Here is a 14,521-nt window from a genome sequence, read left to right on the forward strand (position 1 = left end):
CCATCCATCCACCCACCACGCTATCAATCCACCAATTCATTCAATCATTCATTTATCCATCCATCTATCCATCCATTCACCCACCAGCAGAGATGGGCAGTAACGCGTTACTTGTAACGTGTAATCTGATTACTTTTTTCAGGTAACGAGTAAAGTAAGGGATTACTATTGCAAAAACGGTAATTAGATTACCGTTACTTTCCCGTAGGAACGCTGCGTTACTGCGTTACTAAAACCGTGATTTCTTTTTTGCGAGAACATCTCATGACAGTGACGTAAGCGAGTGCGACGTTCGTGACAACAGCTGTGTGCAGATCAACAGTGGATCATATATCGAATCAGAACCAGAATCAGAAAGGGTTTTATTGCCAAATGTTGAGCGGGTTTACAACATTAGGAAATTGCTTCAGTGCAAACATACTGTTATAAATACTGTTATAAATTAAGCTTAAATAGACATGAAAATAAAAATGAGAATAAGAATTAAAAGTGCTAAGTAGATAGAAGGATAGAAAGATATATACATGATATATACATGTATGAATGCGGGAGAGAGTATGAGTGTGCAGCATTTAAAGTGTGGAAGTACTGACCTTACTTTGAGTGTGATTCCATAAAAAGTGACAAAAACATTAGCGTCCGTTGTGCGTGGGAAGAAAACTTCTTTTTACAGCGAAAAAAAACCCTAAACTTCCAAGCAAATACCGAGTGCGCAACGACGTAATGGGAAACTCACAGAGAAACTCGCGGATTCTTCCACTGACCGCTGCCGCACACCTGCACCAGAGCACACCTCCGCCTACCCTACTACTGCTTTACAGGTGAAAATAGAGCAACAGGACCGCTAGTCTTTGACTTTATTTATTTTCTGCTGTGTTTTACTTGCATCTATGTGAAAGAGTGAGTGTAAACACACACAAAAAAATATTTTAGAATTTTTGGAATGTGCAGAAAATAGGTTTAAATATTAAACAAATTTCTTCTAGTCAGAGAATGTTGCAGATAATTTAATTTTTGCTTGATGTATAAAGTTAAAACTAATAAAACAAGTTTTAAAAAGAGACTTTTCCATTTGATTACATTTTGTATGATGAATTATGCAGAAAAAGTAGAATTGGGCTGAAAGATCTATCGCTTTATCACCTATTCAGGTTGCAAATCTTTTTTTTAAAAAGTAACTAAGTAACTAAGTAATTAATTACTTTTGAAAATAAGTAATCAGTAAAGTAACGGGATTACTTTTTGGGGGGAGTAATCTGTAATTAGTTACTGATTACTTTTTTCAAGTAACTTGACCAACACTGCCCACCAGTCACTGAGCCTAAACAGGCCAGTGTGAGTGAAATGGATGTGAGCCGAGTGTGTTTGAGTATAATCAATGCTTCACATGTTCCTGCAGACAGAACATTTCTAACTGTCAGATTAAATCCTGCAGAATGAGCTGGATGACGTTGCAGTGTATCTCCCATCACATGCTTGATGTCATGAAATAGGCAGAGTTGCATGTGAATGATTTAACATGAGGTAGAACATACAAAATCTCTGGTTAATGGGAGCTCTGAGGTCGATGTTGGAGCTCTGTGGTGCTGGGATAACGAGAACATCCTTAGAAGCACAAAACTGAATAAAAATGTGTCCCGCAGGAGGGCGAGGCGGTTGGCAGCAGCATCCTCCAGCTGGTGGTGACGGACAAAGACACCCCAAGGAACGGCCCGCCTTTCTCCTTCCACATTGTCAGCGGGAACGAGGACCGCCGTTTCCATGTGGACCAGGGCGGCCTGCTGTCGCTCTCTGCTCCGCTCAGGAAGAAGGTGAAAGCTCACCATCAGCTCAAGATACAGGTGAGAAGCTCTTGTCTTTCTCTCACAAACTCTCACTGCAGGAAAGACATCTTAGAAAGTTTGTCTCAGCTTTGGAAGTGCTGAGCGTCGCTCCCGGCCTCAGCCACTGTGCTGTCCAGAGAGGTGAAGAAAAGTTAGAACAAAGTCGTCTTTATGGTTTTCTGTGGTTCTGAACTGTCAAGACTGACCCTGCACACCCAGTAACGATGACTGAGTTTGAATACAGGAATTATTTAAGCTGGAAAAATGAAAGTCAGAAGAATGACCCTGCTTCAACTCTTCACTATAATCCATTTACAGAAGGGGTTATTCTGAGGGTTCAGGCTGTTTCAGGTTGCAGCTGATGGTGCATATTCGTGTCCTGCACTGTATGGATTTTGTTGGCTGGAACAAATATATTTTGGGATGCTGAGAGATGATACTTTAGTCCAAAATGCTCCATTTTTCATTTTGTTCTCTGCTGTCAGAGGGAGAAAAAAAATAAATCACAGTGGTTGGACAGTGTTTGGTTGATCACAACAAAGAAACAAAAGGATTAATATGAAATGTGAAATACAAATGTTTTTGCTTTGATTGCAAGTGAGAAAAAGGTTTATTAGAAAGCATTAGAGAGGAGGGAGACACACACCTGCACACCTGTAAATGCATAAGGAGAAACAGACATGTTACCTGTCCCAGCTTTTACATTTCAATGATATTTCATAAGAACAAATCAAATCATTTAATTTTTTGTGCTCCACCTTTGCCCAGGTGACAGACAGCGGCCACCCTCCCCTGTCCTCCATCTGCGTGGTCAACATCAATGTCACCGAGGAGAGCAAGTATCCTCCGTCTGTGGTGCCGCTTGAGGTCTCCATCACCACCTCCGGAGGGCTGTTTGCAAACCGGGTTGTCGGCAGGCTCCACGCCTCAGACCAGGATGTGCAGGACGTCCTGACCTACAGCCTGGTCTCGCAGAGTCCCGACGGCAGGAGCTTCTCCGTAGACCAGGCTGACGGCAAAATCTGGGCAGACGAACACCTGGAGGAGGGCTCGTACGCGCTCAATATCAGCGTGAGCGACGGGAAGTTCACCGTCTGGACTGGGGTCAAAGTTCACGTGTGGGTGGCCACTCAGCAAGCGTTGGACTCTGGACTGACTCTGCAGCTGGTCGGGATGTCGCCGGAGGAGTTCCTGGGCGATCACTGGAGAGGCCTCCAGCGCAGCCTGGGACAAGAGCTGGATCTCCCCCGGCAGGAGCTCCACCTGGCCAGCCTACAGCAGCGGCCTGACCCCCGGGCCCTGGAGGCCCTGCTCATCTGGAGGCCTCAGGGCGGCCCCGTTCGGCCCCTGCCCACCAGCAGGCTCACAGGTGAAAGTGCTGCATGATCACACGTGGTCAGTGAGGTCAGTGTTCAGTATGTGTGCCATCTGACATGTTGGACTCTTTGGTACAGGAATTATATCGGACATCGAGGACTCTCTAGGCCTCAGCATCCTCAGAGTGAGTCACAACGGCTGTCTGGGCAGCGGATGCCCACCGCGAGGCTGCAGGAACTCCGTGCGGCTGTCGGGAGAGAGGCTGGGCCATTTCACCACCGCCAGAGCTACTTACATCACCCCGCAGCACACCTGGGAGAGCGCCTGCCCCTGCAACCGTACGTCCACCTGTCTGTCTGTACTCAGAGCATATGTACGTATGAGTGAGCTGACAGGGTGCAGCAGCTGTTTCTGACATCTTCTGAAGAGCAGCATGTTTGAATCGTAAAGTTCGGGCCTGCAGGTTTGCAGGATAAGTGTGCTGCAGTAGAGTCATGTGACTGAACACCCACAGAGGGCACAGCGTCCTCCTGGGTTATTCAGCTGTGGTGTACCTGAGCGAACCTGACATGAGGCCGGTTCAGCTCTTTATCGAGTCCTCTGTCACACGTGTAGGACTAGGCTTCTAAGCGAGCTTTCTGTTCGTGGAGGCTGGTGACTTTAAAGTGAACATCGTTGTAGGGTCTCTACCTGGAAAACGATATATACTGCATGCTTACATGCTGTGTTATGATGACGAGTACACTGACCTCCTAACCCCTGACGTCACTCCATATTCAAAGAGCTGCAGAGAAAATGATCTTTTCATGCTTCAGTGTGTGCAGCCGGAATTTCGTCCTTTTCTTCCTGAGATCTGAGGATGAGGAGGGTAAATATTCTCACCAGTGTCAGCCTGTTCTGGTGCATCATGTCGTTCAGGTTAACCTCCCTGCGGTTACACAAGCTGAACTGAGGGAGTAAATCCCCGGATTTCATGAATGGCTGTCAGTATTCCCTCAGCGGGCCACATTGGGATTTGTGCAGGCATTCCTGTATGGATTATAGCTTCAGGGGGTTTTCCTCTGGCTCTTCTTGTCACCAACATGTCTGACTCTACTAAAAACCAGTAAAGGCTGAGTTTTGTGCCAGATGTGCCACACTGCAGGTCCAAATGAAACTGCTGCCACGTGTTTCTTCTGCAGCTCAAAATTCACAAGTTCAGTTTAGAAAAAAGGTAAAAATCAGAGTTCCTGGGCTCTGATCGACTTTGGTGTTGTTAGTAAACCTCCCCACAGGCATCATCAAAGTTTAATCTTAGACCAACTAAAAAACAAAAGCAGAAGAGAAATTTGCTCATGGCTCTTATTTGCTCTGGGTTGCCAGACTGGACTCGTGGTTGCCGTCTGTGCCTGACTCTTTGCTCCGTTTTTTTCCTTTTCCAGTAACAACATCAAATAAATTTTCTCTCAGATCAGAGATCACACATTACAGGTTACCACCTCGTTTCATCTGAAGGTGTAAAAACATCAAAAGAGCCGCGCCTTTTAACACAGATTAGGATTATTAAAGATAAGTGGATGCCTAGCTGATTTGGTGAGAACTGCTCTGCAGGTATTTAGTGAGACAAACATAAGATTCCTGATCTCAGAAGCTCGCCGCGGTGGCACCCTCATGGTTGACGCGGTTAAAGTCCGAAAGACAGAATACGTAGAAGTCATCCAAAAATAAAAATCAGATGATTAGCACATTTACTCAGGAGAGGATAAACCAGGCAAACGCCTGGCCAGCTCATTCTTCTGTGTGTGACCTCTGCTTGTGTTTCCTCTGTTTGTGTCTCAGAGTCGGCGCTGAGGTTCGACAGTAGGTCCTACCTGAGGTACCTTCACCGTAAGGACGAGGACAACCAGGACTTCAAACTGTCACTGAGGTTCAAGACGATCGAGAAGCAGGGCGTCATTGTGTCCACCAACAGCAGCACCGGCTGGGGAGCTTTACAGGTATGGATGCATCTGCGGTGCTGTCATCAGAGAGCCGGACATCTTTGGTTTTACAACTGATGTAGTCTTCCTGAGAACACATCAGAGCTCTCACTGTTTCAGAAGTGTGCAATGAACTATGTCTGCCTGATCCTGTTGAACACTGTTGCAGTGTAGGGGTTTGTGTGAGAGGTTACCCAGAATGCACTTCGTTCCAGTTTATTCCGACTCTGAGAGAAGCTCACAGAAAGGCTTGAGTGGCTTCGTTAAATACACTAAAGTCATTGCTGCGGATTAGAGGGGTCACATGACCAGATCAAACCGGGACCTGCGTCATGCGCCTCCTCAGCCAGCGTAGAAGCTTCATGCAGGTCTGCGATTCAGAACCGCTTCTGAAATTCAATCAGGCATTTAGGACATGAGCACATGAAAGTACCTGTCACGCAGAGATACAAGAAAGGAATACCCGATATGCTCTCGATTTGTCGGGAGAACCAGCATGATGGTGAGGAGTTTTATTTCAAAGCAGTGACTAAAGAAAGCTGAACATCTCTACAACAAACTCCACTCTCACGCTGGCCTGCCTCGTCAGCTCACAGAGGACATCGCTGGAATTTCACACCGAAGAAGGCAACGTCGTCTAAAAACAGGCGGACTGACCCAGATTCACCACAGTGAGAAGAACACAGACCAGCAGCTCGGCGGGTATCAGATACTTCACACACACACACGGCGGCCAGCAAACAGGAGCAAATCAAATATCGGTATTTACGATGATGTGAGTGGGGATGAAGTGAAGCACCAGGTCATATCTGTGAATCATAGCTGGAAACTTTCAGGGTAGGTGTAGAAAAGAGGACTCGTATGCAGGACTCCTTTGGGAGAAGACAGTGGATGTATTTACAGTGCGGTAAAGGTGTAACAGTATATAAGTGAAAACACACGTAGTGACTCCTTCCAAACAGTAATCCCGAGTGGCGGTCCAGCTCCCGTGATCTCTCTCTCCGTTTCCCTCCTGGTGGCAAACACACAAACACACACGGAGTAACTAAACAATCCTCAGATCAACGTAAACTGCCACAAAAACCATCCGCGCTGCTCTACCGTGCTTCACACAATGATCCAGCGCTGACCGAAGCTCGATCGCCCTGTTAAGTAGGCAGCCCGGGAGATGGCGGATAATTGGCTACAGCTGGTTGGCTCCGATCAACAACAGGTGCGGCCAGTCTCTGCGCAGGAATGCCGTCACAGCTCGGAGGTAAACAATCCCGTTACGAGAGAGAGAGAGAGAGTGGGAGAGAGGGGAAGGGAGCGACATGCACACAATAACACATGGGCAGGCATCCAGGCGAGGGCTGTCGGACCATGACAGAAACATTTTGGGATGAAAAGCCTCACTCGACGGTCCCCACAGAGACCCGCCTTAAATCAACTCAGCGGCTCTGCTGCTAAATTAGTGTCAAACAACGTTACTAAACATTTGCCAGCTGAGATGCCCAGCTCAGGGGAAACTTCCTGTGAATGAAGGAATCAGAAATCCTTGTTCCGCCAAATGCTGCAGTTTTCTTTCTTTGTGTCTCAGGAGAGCAGCAATAGAGACACACACGTCTTCTTACCTGCTTGACTTTGTAAAAGAGGAAAATGCGAGCACGCTGCTTATCGTGCACGTCTGTGTAGGAACTGTATTTCATCTCGATGTGTGAGTGTGGAGCAGGAATCAGTTCACATCCAGATCACAACAACACTCACCTTGGGTAACTCTACAAATGCAAAAACTGAGCGAGAGGGGCTGCTATTGTGTGTGTGTGTGTGTGTGTGTGTGTGTGTGTGTGTGTGTGTGTGTGTGTGTGTGTGTGGATAATAGCAAACACTGAAATACATTTTTGCACGCAGGAATGAATTTTGTTCACTCAAATTAAGCTTTTCTTCGCTAAATTTCTCCTCAAAATGCAACACTTGCACCTGCAAACTTTTTTTTATGTGCGCTCAAATTTTTTTTACGTGCGCTCAGGATAGTGGCACAAAAATATCACCATAAACCTGCAGAGTTTCACAGGCTGTAAGTTTCTGAACTTAAAAAAAGAAAAATCTCCAACATTTATTGCCTCGTTTCGTGGAGCAGTACAGGAAGCTTTATTAAGCTGACTGAAAACAATGAGACCTGAACAGATAACTCATGACCCAAACCTGGTTTGATGATGTTTCCCCTCCTGGGCTTTCCTCCTCTATGAGCTCTCCGGCTCAATATTCACTCGCTCTGATTCTCAGGAAATTTCAAAAGCACCATTCAGCCTTTCCCAGCGTTCTCCCTCCTGGGCTTTGGATCTCGGTCCCTGCCCGCTTCATTATGAGCAGAAATGGCTTCAAAAGGAATTTCTGAGCAGCGAGAGCTCCCTCACCTGGGTTTGGTTCAGAGAAACTTCCTGAACATACGAGGCGCTATTCATACACCTGATTACCCGGGAGGACTGAGCGGACTGTATGAGTGTACTCTTCCACACCTCATCAGTATTCTCTGTCAGCTTTCACACCTGTGGGACAGGAAATGCGTGCTCACCTTCAGACCTGTTTGCTGCCATTAATTTCTTTGCTTCTGCATGCATGCGCTTGGAATCGGCTCCTTTCAAATGAAAATGTGTGAGCATGTGGATGAAAAGCTGCCAGGGTGAGAAGTGTAGAATAGGAAGAGGTGATTTGTCACTCCTGTGTGATGAGGAGTGTCAGTGAACACACTCCATACACAGTTGGTGTTTCTGCAGTGACACAAAATGCCTGAAATGTCAGTTTAGGCTTTTATCGCGGTGAGAGAGCAGCAGGGAATCCTGCTCACAGTCTCATTCAGCAGTCGTCCCTTTGTTTTATTAAATTCCACCAGTGTGGGTCTGCGGCGGGCGAGGCTCTGAGGTTTCTGTTGCTCACTTTGCTCCACAATCAGAGCGGAGGAGGCGATTTACAGAACTGAAGAAAAGGAGAGCTAAGCTGTCTGCGTTCCAACCTGCAGAATGAGCTGGTGGTGTCATTTGATCACTCTGGAGCCTCTTAGACGAGGTGTTTTCTGTCCAGCTGGGAGGAGCCTGGGCCGTGCTCAGGAAACTCTGGGGAGATTATATTTATTTAGGAACAACTGAGAATTGAGAAGGCTGTGATGTAGGGTTAGCAAGCCTACCCCATAAAACCCAAATTCCTACGGAAACATTGGAGAGGCTTGGTTTAGAAGGAGGACCTTCACACTGAAGACTAAGGACTTCATATGGTGAGGAAGCAACAGGACTGAAAATCCTTCTTTAAGGAAGATCAACATCAGTGCATGGGAGGAGGAAAGGCAGGCCACAGAAAACATCCGTGGGGTGTCCTGGTTTGTGTGTGTCTTTGTCCATTTCATCACAAAGACTCACACACACATGCGTGAGTAAGTAGGTGTAGGGACAGCTGCCCAGAGGAGCTGGATGGAGGTGCCGCCACCCAGCTGTCAGGCACAGAGGGAACTGTTATGAAGGGGGAAACTATTAACAGGGACCAGAACAGTTTCTCTGTCATGCTGTAAACGTGTTTATTTTAACAGTCGGTGGGAGCTCTTGCTTGGATGGTCTTCGTGTGTTTTAGTGTTTGAGCAAATGCTCACGAACACTGAATGGATGATTATTAATTTTCATATTTGGAAAACAGTCGCGTCTCCCTCAGGAGGAGTTTGCAGCTTTTTCTCAGTGCTGCTGAATTTTGATCAGGTGCAGGGCAGACAGTGATGAATATGTCCAATACTCTGAGGACGACATGAGTGAAAATGTAATTACATGTCTCCCAGGTTGAGTCACTATTTATCCCCAAAGAGAGTAAACAAAAGTTAATGCACTTTTATGCTAAATGTGAGAGCATTGCTCCTGATAAACATCGCGTTAGTGACATCAGCTTTTAGCCTCTCAGACTCTTGGCCCGTTTAGCCAGCCTGATTCTGAGCAGTCTGAACTGCTGCCTTTCATCCTCCCAAAATTCTCTCCCAGGTGCTGAAACATCACCTGCAATCTGCAGACTGTTAAAGACCAGCGTTCCTTAAAAACACTGGATTTATATCCAGGATGTGAGGATGCACACTCTCTGTCAAGTAGCTCAATTGGACAGGTATGCAGTTTCCTGGCTGTGCAGCTCTTCTCAAAGCCAAGAGTCAGTCCTGATGCAAGGAGCCTCTTTGAGTTTCATACATACCTCTGTTGTCCCCGTCCAAGTGAAGACACGCAGGATCACAAGTGTGAGCAAAGCTGAAATCCAGCCCCGATTCACTCACTTTAATTAACATAGCACCAAATCACAACAGCAGTCATCTCAAGGCACTTTGTATTGTAAGTTAAAGACCCCACAATACTACACAAAACCTCCACAATCAGACCACTCCCTTTCAGCAAGCACTTGGCAGCTGTGGGAAGGAAGAACCATACAGGGAAAGGGGTGTGTCCAAGGGTTTTTCCTTTTTTTTTAAATTGGAAACTTCTATTTTAATGTTTGAAGCGCGTCAGATTGCTGAGTTTTCCTTCTTTGGCCTGAGCTCGGCCTTCTCCCTCTCTGTCTCGGTTTGACACCAGCGCTGTAGTTTGCCTGCGTGCAGTCGCAACACACATCACACGCTGCGGGCACTCTCCAGTTTATCAGCAGCACTGACAGGATGTGATATATAGAGGCGTGAAGCACTGATGCTGCAGAGCTGAAGTCTCTGAGGAGCGGGATTCGACTTATGCTGCGCTGGTGCTGTAAAAGCCCGAGTGCATCATCTCCCTCACACGGCTGCCATAAATCACACCCAGAGTCACAGGAACGTACATGATACAGAATAAAGACGAGCAGCACAATTCAGCCCTCAGCTCCCTCCTTCAGCCCCGTGGGCTGTCATTAATCCATGAGAAGAGTCCTGCAGGTCCGGCCCCTCCGATATGAATCACTGCTGAAGCTTTTTACTGCCACAAGAAAGCAGAGAGAACATGCGGCAGCGATAGAGAGCAGTGCAGCATCACCCAGAGGACGGCCTGAACACTCTAGAGGGCTGCAAATAAAGACAGGAGCATGCCGAAACAGACACAGCAGCTATCAATAATGTCTCCGGTGACCAGCGAGGCCAAAACATCCATGCTCCTTGGAAGTTGGAGTAGCATGGTGTTACATGTAGAAAACATGACCTGGCTTTGGGAACGCTGAGCGTGCAGAAACTCTGAGAGGACGCTGAGTGCACAGCATGACACAGTGAAGGACCTTTGACCCAATATTTTTGGCATTCATTCAAAATCTGAAACATAAGTCACAGCACGAGCGCCTAAACGAAGGAAGATTAATTTAAAGCATTTTGAGACTTTTTTCTAACAAACTACAAAACACTAAGTGATGGAACCACTGAAACGAATCTGAAAGGAGCATTAAATGTCAGAGCTGCTTCCAAGCAGGATGTCGGTGGTTAAATAATGTTAAATAATGTTGTTTCTTCATTTAACAGTTTCTTCTCCCCAGAAAGAAAGAAAATAACAAGTCAAAGGCTTACACTCAAAAACTGAGTCGGACGTATTCTTCTCTGGTTTTCGTGCATGTGTCTCACTGACCTTTGTCTTCCTCCCTCAGTTGGCCGGCGGAGACCTGCTCTTCAGGTACAGATGTGGAACCACCACCCCTGCCTCACTGCCGATTGGCTCTCATATGGTGTCAGACGGTCGCTGGCACAGCGTCCTGCTGGAGGTCAACTCCTCCTCGCTGAGGCTGACCCTGGACGGGCAGCATCCGGTGTCCGCCTCCTCAGTTGAGCCGTGCCAGATGCTGCGCTCCCATGGAGCGTTGCTCTTTGGTTCTCCTCCAGAGCTCCACCAACAGCCACATAATTTCAGCGGCTGCCTTGAGGGCCTGGAGCTCAATGGGGAGCCAATCAGAACAGGCGACTCGGCGGAATGGAGGGGGTCAGGGAGCAGGAGGGTGTTTGGGGTGTACCAGTGTTGCAGCGGGGGAGGAGCCTGCGACAGCAGCCCTTGCAAGAACGGAGGTGTCTGTGAGGAGGACGCCACGGGGGGTGAGTCGCCAAAAACTAGATTTTATTGAAAGTAAAAAAATAAAACAGAGATTTCGAGATTGTGCACAGAACTTCCTGAAACAGACAAATGTCCACACTTCAGGGCCAAAGTCCCGAGTCCAGCTCAGGGCTCTTACATCATTTAGTTTCCTCTCAGCCTCCAGTTTAGCCCGCCAAAATAAAAGCAGGAAAAATGTGCCAAAACATAAGGAAATACCACACAGTGTGTGTTCCTTTATCATAGTTTAATTAGTGTTTTTGTTATGATGACTTAATAAAATTAGATTAAAGCAAACAAACAAACAATGTGAGCTCAGTAACTAAAGTACTAAAGGAGAACAAGTGAAGTACCACAGGAGGAGGAGATGGACCGACGTGCGGATTCAGCAGGAACCCACACCCATTGGAGCTGAGGTTCTCCTCAGGAGGTTCAGCTCCATGTGTCCTCCTCTGCTCCTCCTCTGAGGAGGATTCGAACTTAAAAAAGTTGCTGTTTTTGCCCCTGCAGTCATTTTTATCTCATCACTAGAAGGAAAAAACAAAAATTTAGTGCCTGCAGGTGGTGGAAGTTAAGCTTTTAATGAAGAATCAGCCTCAGTACAGCTGCAGGGCAACGTTCAGTTTGCAACATTTTATGAAACTGTTGAAACAAATATGATTTTTTGTCTGTCCCCATCTCACAGCGTCGTAGCAACAGTCGTCTCAAGGCACTTTATATTGTAAGGTAAACACAACATTAAGGAGAAAACCCCAACAATCAGGTGACCCCATCTGAGAGACCGGTTGGGTAAAAACGAGTGTATCAACATGTCAATCATAGCATAGCCCCACCCTAAATCCTCCCCTGCTTCCTGTCGTTTACAAATCAGGAAAGCTTTATTTTTATGACTCGCAGATTAAGACAAATACAGGTGTATGTGCAGAAGTCAGTTTAGATTGTAGATTAGACACATGATAATGGAAGAGTCGTGATCTCAGCCTGTGTCCTTGATCCCTGCTTCCTCATCCTGGTGGCTTCCCTCTCTGATTCTGGCTGATGAAACATGATTTTTGCTGCCTTCTCAATTCCACGTGCTATTTTCTGCCAGTTATCCGTGGGAGAATAAAGCTTGCACGATTTTTCCCTTTAAACATCAACAAGGTGCTGCACTCTCCGGCCGGACCTTGCTGACCTTTGCTTTGATTATTTCGTGCCTGTAGGGGAGACTCGCTGTGGCTTTGATCAGTTGCTCTTGTCTCAGATGTCTGGGTGTTTTATTTGCTCTGCAGAGCCGCGCTGCAGGTGTGCAGGACTCTTCCACGGCGCCCGATGCGAGCTGACCGACAACCCATGCGCCTCCCAGCCGTGCACCCACGGCAGGGTGTGCATGCCCATGGATCAAGGTTACCTGTGCAACTGCTCGCGTGAGAACCCTGAGGCAAGGTAGGCACATGTCCACACACACACCTCATTCACCGATGCTTTTAACCATCACAGCCACTTTATTAGGTACAGTGGAGCCTGCCTTTGCCGTTCAAATCAATGTAAGCACAGAGTGTATCCTTATTCTTCATAACTTCTTCATCTGGCCCCAGCCCTGAGTGATGGAGATCCATTCCTGTCGCATCATCCTCTTTATAGTGTGCAGGTTTGTGATCATCTACTTGACTTTTAAGGACTGACCAAACTAAAAATGTCCTCAAAGACCAAACAAACAGGCAAAAGTGATAACTACTTAACTCAGACAAAGGGTGGAAACCAAAAAGAGAGACCAAGACTCAAGTGCATGAACTAAGATCCTGCAACAATAATCCAGAAGAGGAAAGAGAAAATTCAACATCAAGGTCCTGAGACCATGGCAACAAGCTCTTTGAGCATTAAAACGTGATTGGCTGATTAGATATTTGCTTTAGAGAGCAGCTGCTGCACATGTGCCACTGTGCAAAAAGCATTGTGTTTTGGGTGATATATGCTCCAGTGATAACAAACTAGTGTTGTCACACAGCAAGTCACTGAAACTAAACTGAAAACTAAACCTTTGTAATGGTCACTTCAGAGTTGGAGACCAGGTCTGCAACCACTCACAGTCAGCCGCCGTCTTCAAAGTGACTTCGGTGCATCGAGACCTTCATTTTTACCCTCGAGTTCAATCAGGTTACACCCAGTCTGCAACCCGCTGAGTCGAACCCCTGATTGCATTGCGACGGGGTGCAGACTGACTGCAACATGTTGGTAAATGTCTGCATTTATAAGTTAGATGATGATTATTTGCAAACCTTCAAATTTGCCAATCTGTCTGAGAGCGACTGCAGTCACACTGCAACTGATCTACTTCTGGGCTTTTTTTTTTTTTTTTATAGAGCAGTGAAACTAATAAAAAAAACAACTAAAATTGACATTTTGAGGGTAAACTGAAACTAAAGATATAAACACGAACCAAAAAACCCAGTCTGACACACACAAGCTCACCCCCCCCCCCCCCCCCCACAGAGTTACGGCCATATTTGCATCTCCTTCCTTTCATTAAAGCTGCTTCGATCCCCGCGGCTCTGAGCCACCGTCCCTCTTCCAGGTGGGTTTGGTTTAATTTGCTGAATGAAAAATGGCTACTGCTGAATGGTAGTTGCAGGCGGCGTACTTTTGCTTTAGGAAAACATGCAGAGATATTTTATCAAGCTGTCACCAGCGTGTGTGGTGGACAGCAGCACACAACAGGACATTTTATTTAGAGTGTCCAAAGACATTCAGAAACGTTCCTCTGGTCTCCAAAGCAAAGTCTTCCTTCAGATAATAACAGGAAACATGTTTTTCTCTGCAAAGCGCTGCCGGGATACACTCTGAGTGAAGTAAAGCGGGGGACCTGAGCACCGGGGAAATAAACTGAGCTGCGGGCACATTTATGGAAAACAGAGTGCCGGCTTTGTGTGAGTGCTTCCGCTCCAGCACTCAGCAATCAGATCTGTGCCAGCAGGGTCTCAGGGTGGTGTTTCGTGCCCATGCCAGCTTTGAAGCTTATAGGATCATCACTGATTTAACCTCCACCTCTGTGCTCCTCTCCGCTAATGAGCGCTTGTTCAGACAGGCTTCAGGACCAAAGAGTAACCTCTGGAGTTTGGGCAGTCTCATCAGCAGAGAAGTCCAACTGAGGAGGGACAGGAGCTGCTGTGTGTGCGGCTATCACCGGAATCTTTTATCATTTTTTCATTTCATTTCCAACATAAATTATTTTTACAAAGTTAAAAACTGTGGACACAGTCACATGAAATTCAGGTCCTTCTGAAACTAAAGCTGATATTTGCTCTGTGAGATTTTGGGATGTAAAAGATCAGAACAGGACTGAAAATCAGTCCAGAGGTGCCCGAGGAGACGAAACTGAATGTGAGGTGTGCAAAGTTTAAATGAGAGTTTTGGT

The 14,521-nt window shown here is 46.6% G+C and overlaps 1 protein-coding gene across 2 annotated transcripts in view; it reads left to right on the forward strand.

Annotated features, from left to right (window-relative positions):
• The window catches only part of fat2 (FAT atypical cadherin 2), a 94,821-nt gene that overhangs the window by 70,363 nt on the left and 9,937 nt on the right, over positions 1-14,521 (forward strand). For both annotated transcript variants that reach the window (XM_085471751.1, XM_085471759.1), the window contains 6 exons: positions 1,644-1,841; positions 2,592-3,192; positions 3,278-3,478; positions 4,959-5,116; positions 10,691-11,129; positions 12,399-12,552. In XM_085471751.1, the coding sequence (XP_085327877.1) occupies positions 1,644-1,841; positions 2,592-3,192; positions 3,278-3,478; positions 4,959-5,116; positions 10,691-11,129; positions 12,399-12,552 (1,751 nt within the window). The remainder of the gene's footprint in view (positions 1-1,643; positions 1,842-2,591; positions 3,193-3,277; positions 3,479-4,958; positions 5,117-10,690; positions 11,130-12,398; positions 12,553-14,521) is intronic.

The sequence above is a fragment of the Copadichromis virginalis genome, linkage group LG2 (genome assembly GCF_057382275.1).
Source record: "Copadichromis virginalis isolate Kocher_CV1m ecotype Utaka linkage group LG2, C_Virginalis_male_GT1.1, whole genome shotgun sequence".
Classification (NCBI taxonomy): Eukaryota; Metazoa; Chordata; class Actinopteri; order Cichliformes; family Cichlidae; genus Copadichromis; species Copadichromis virginalis.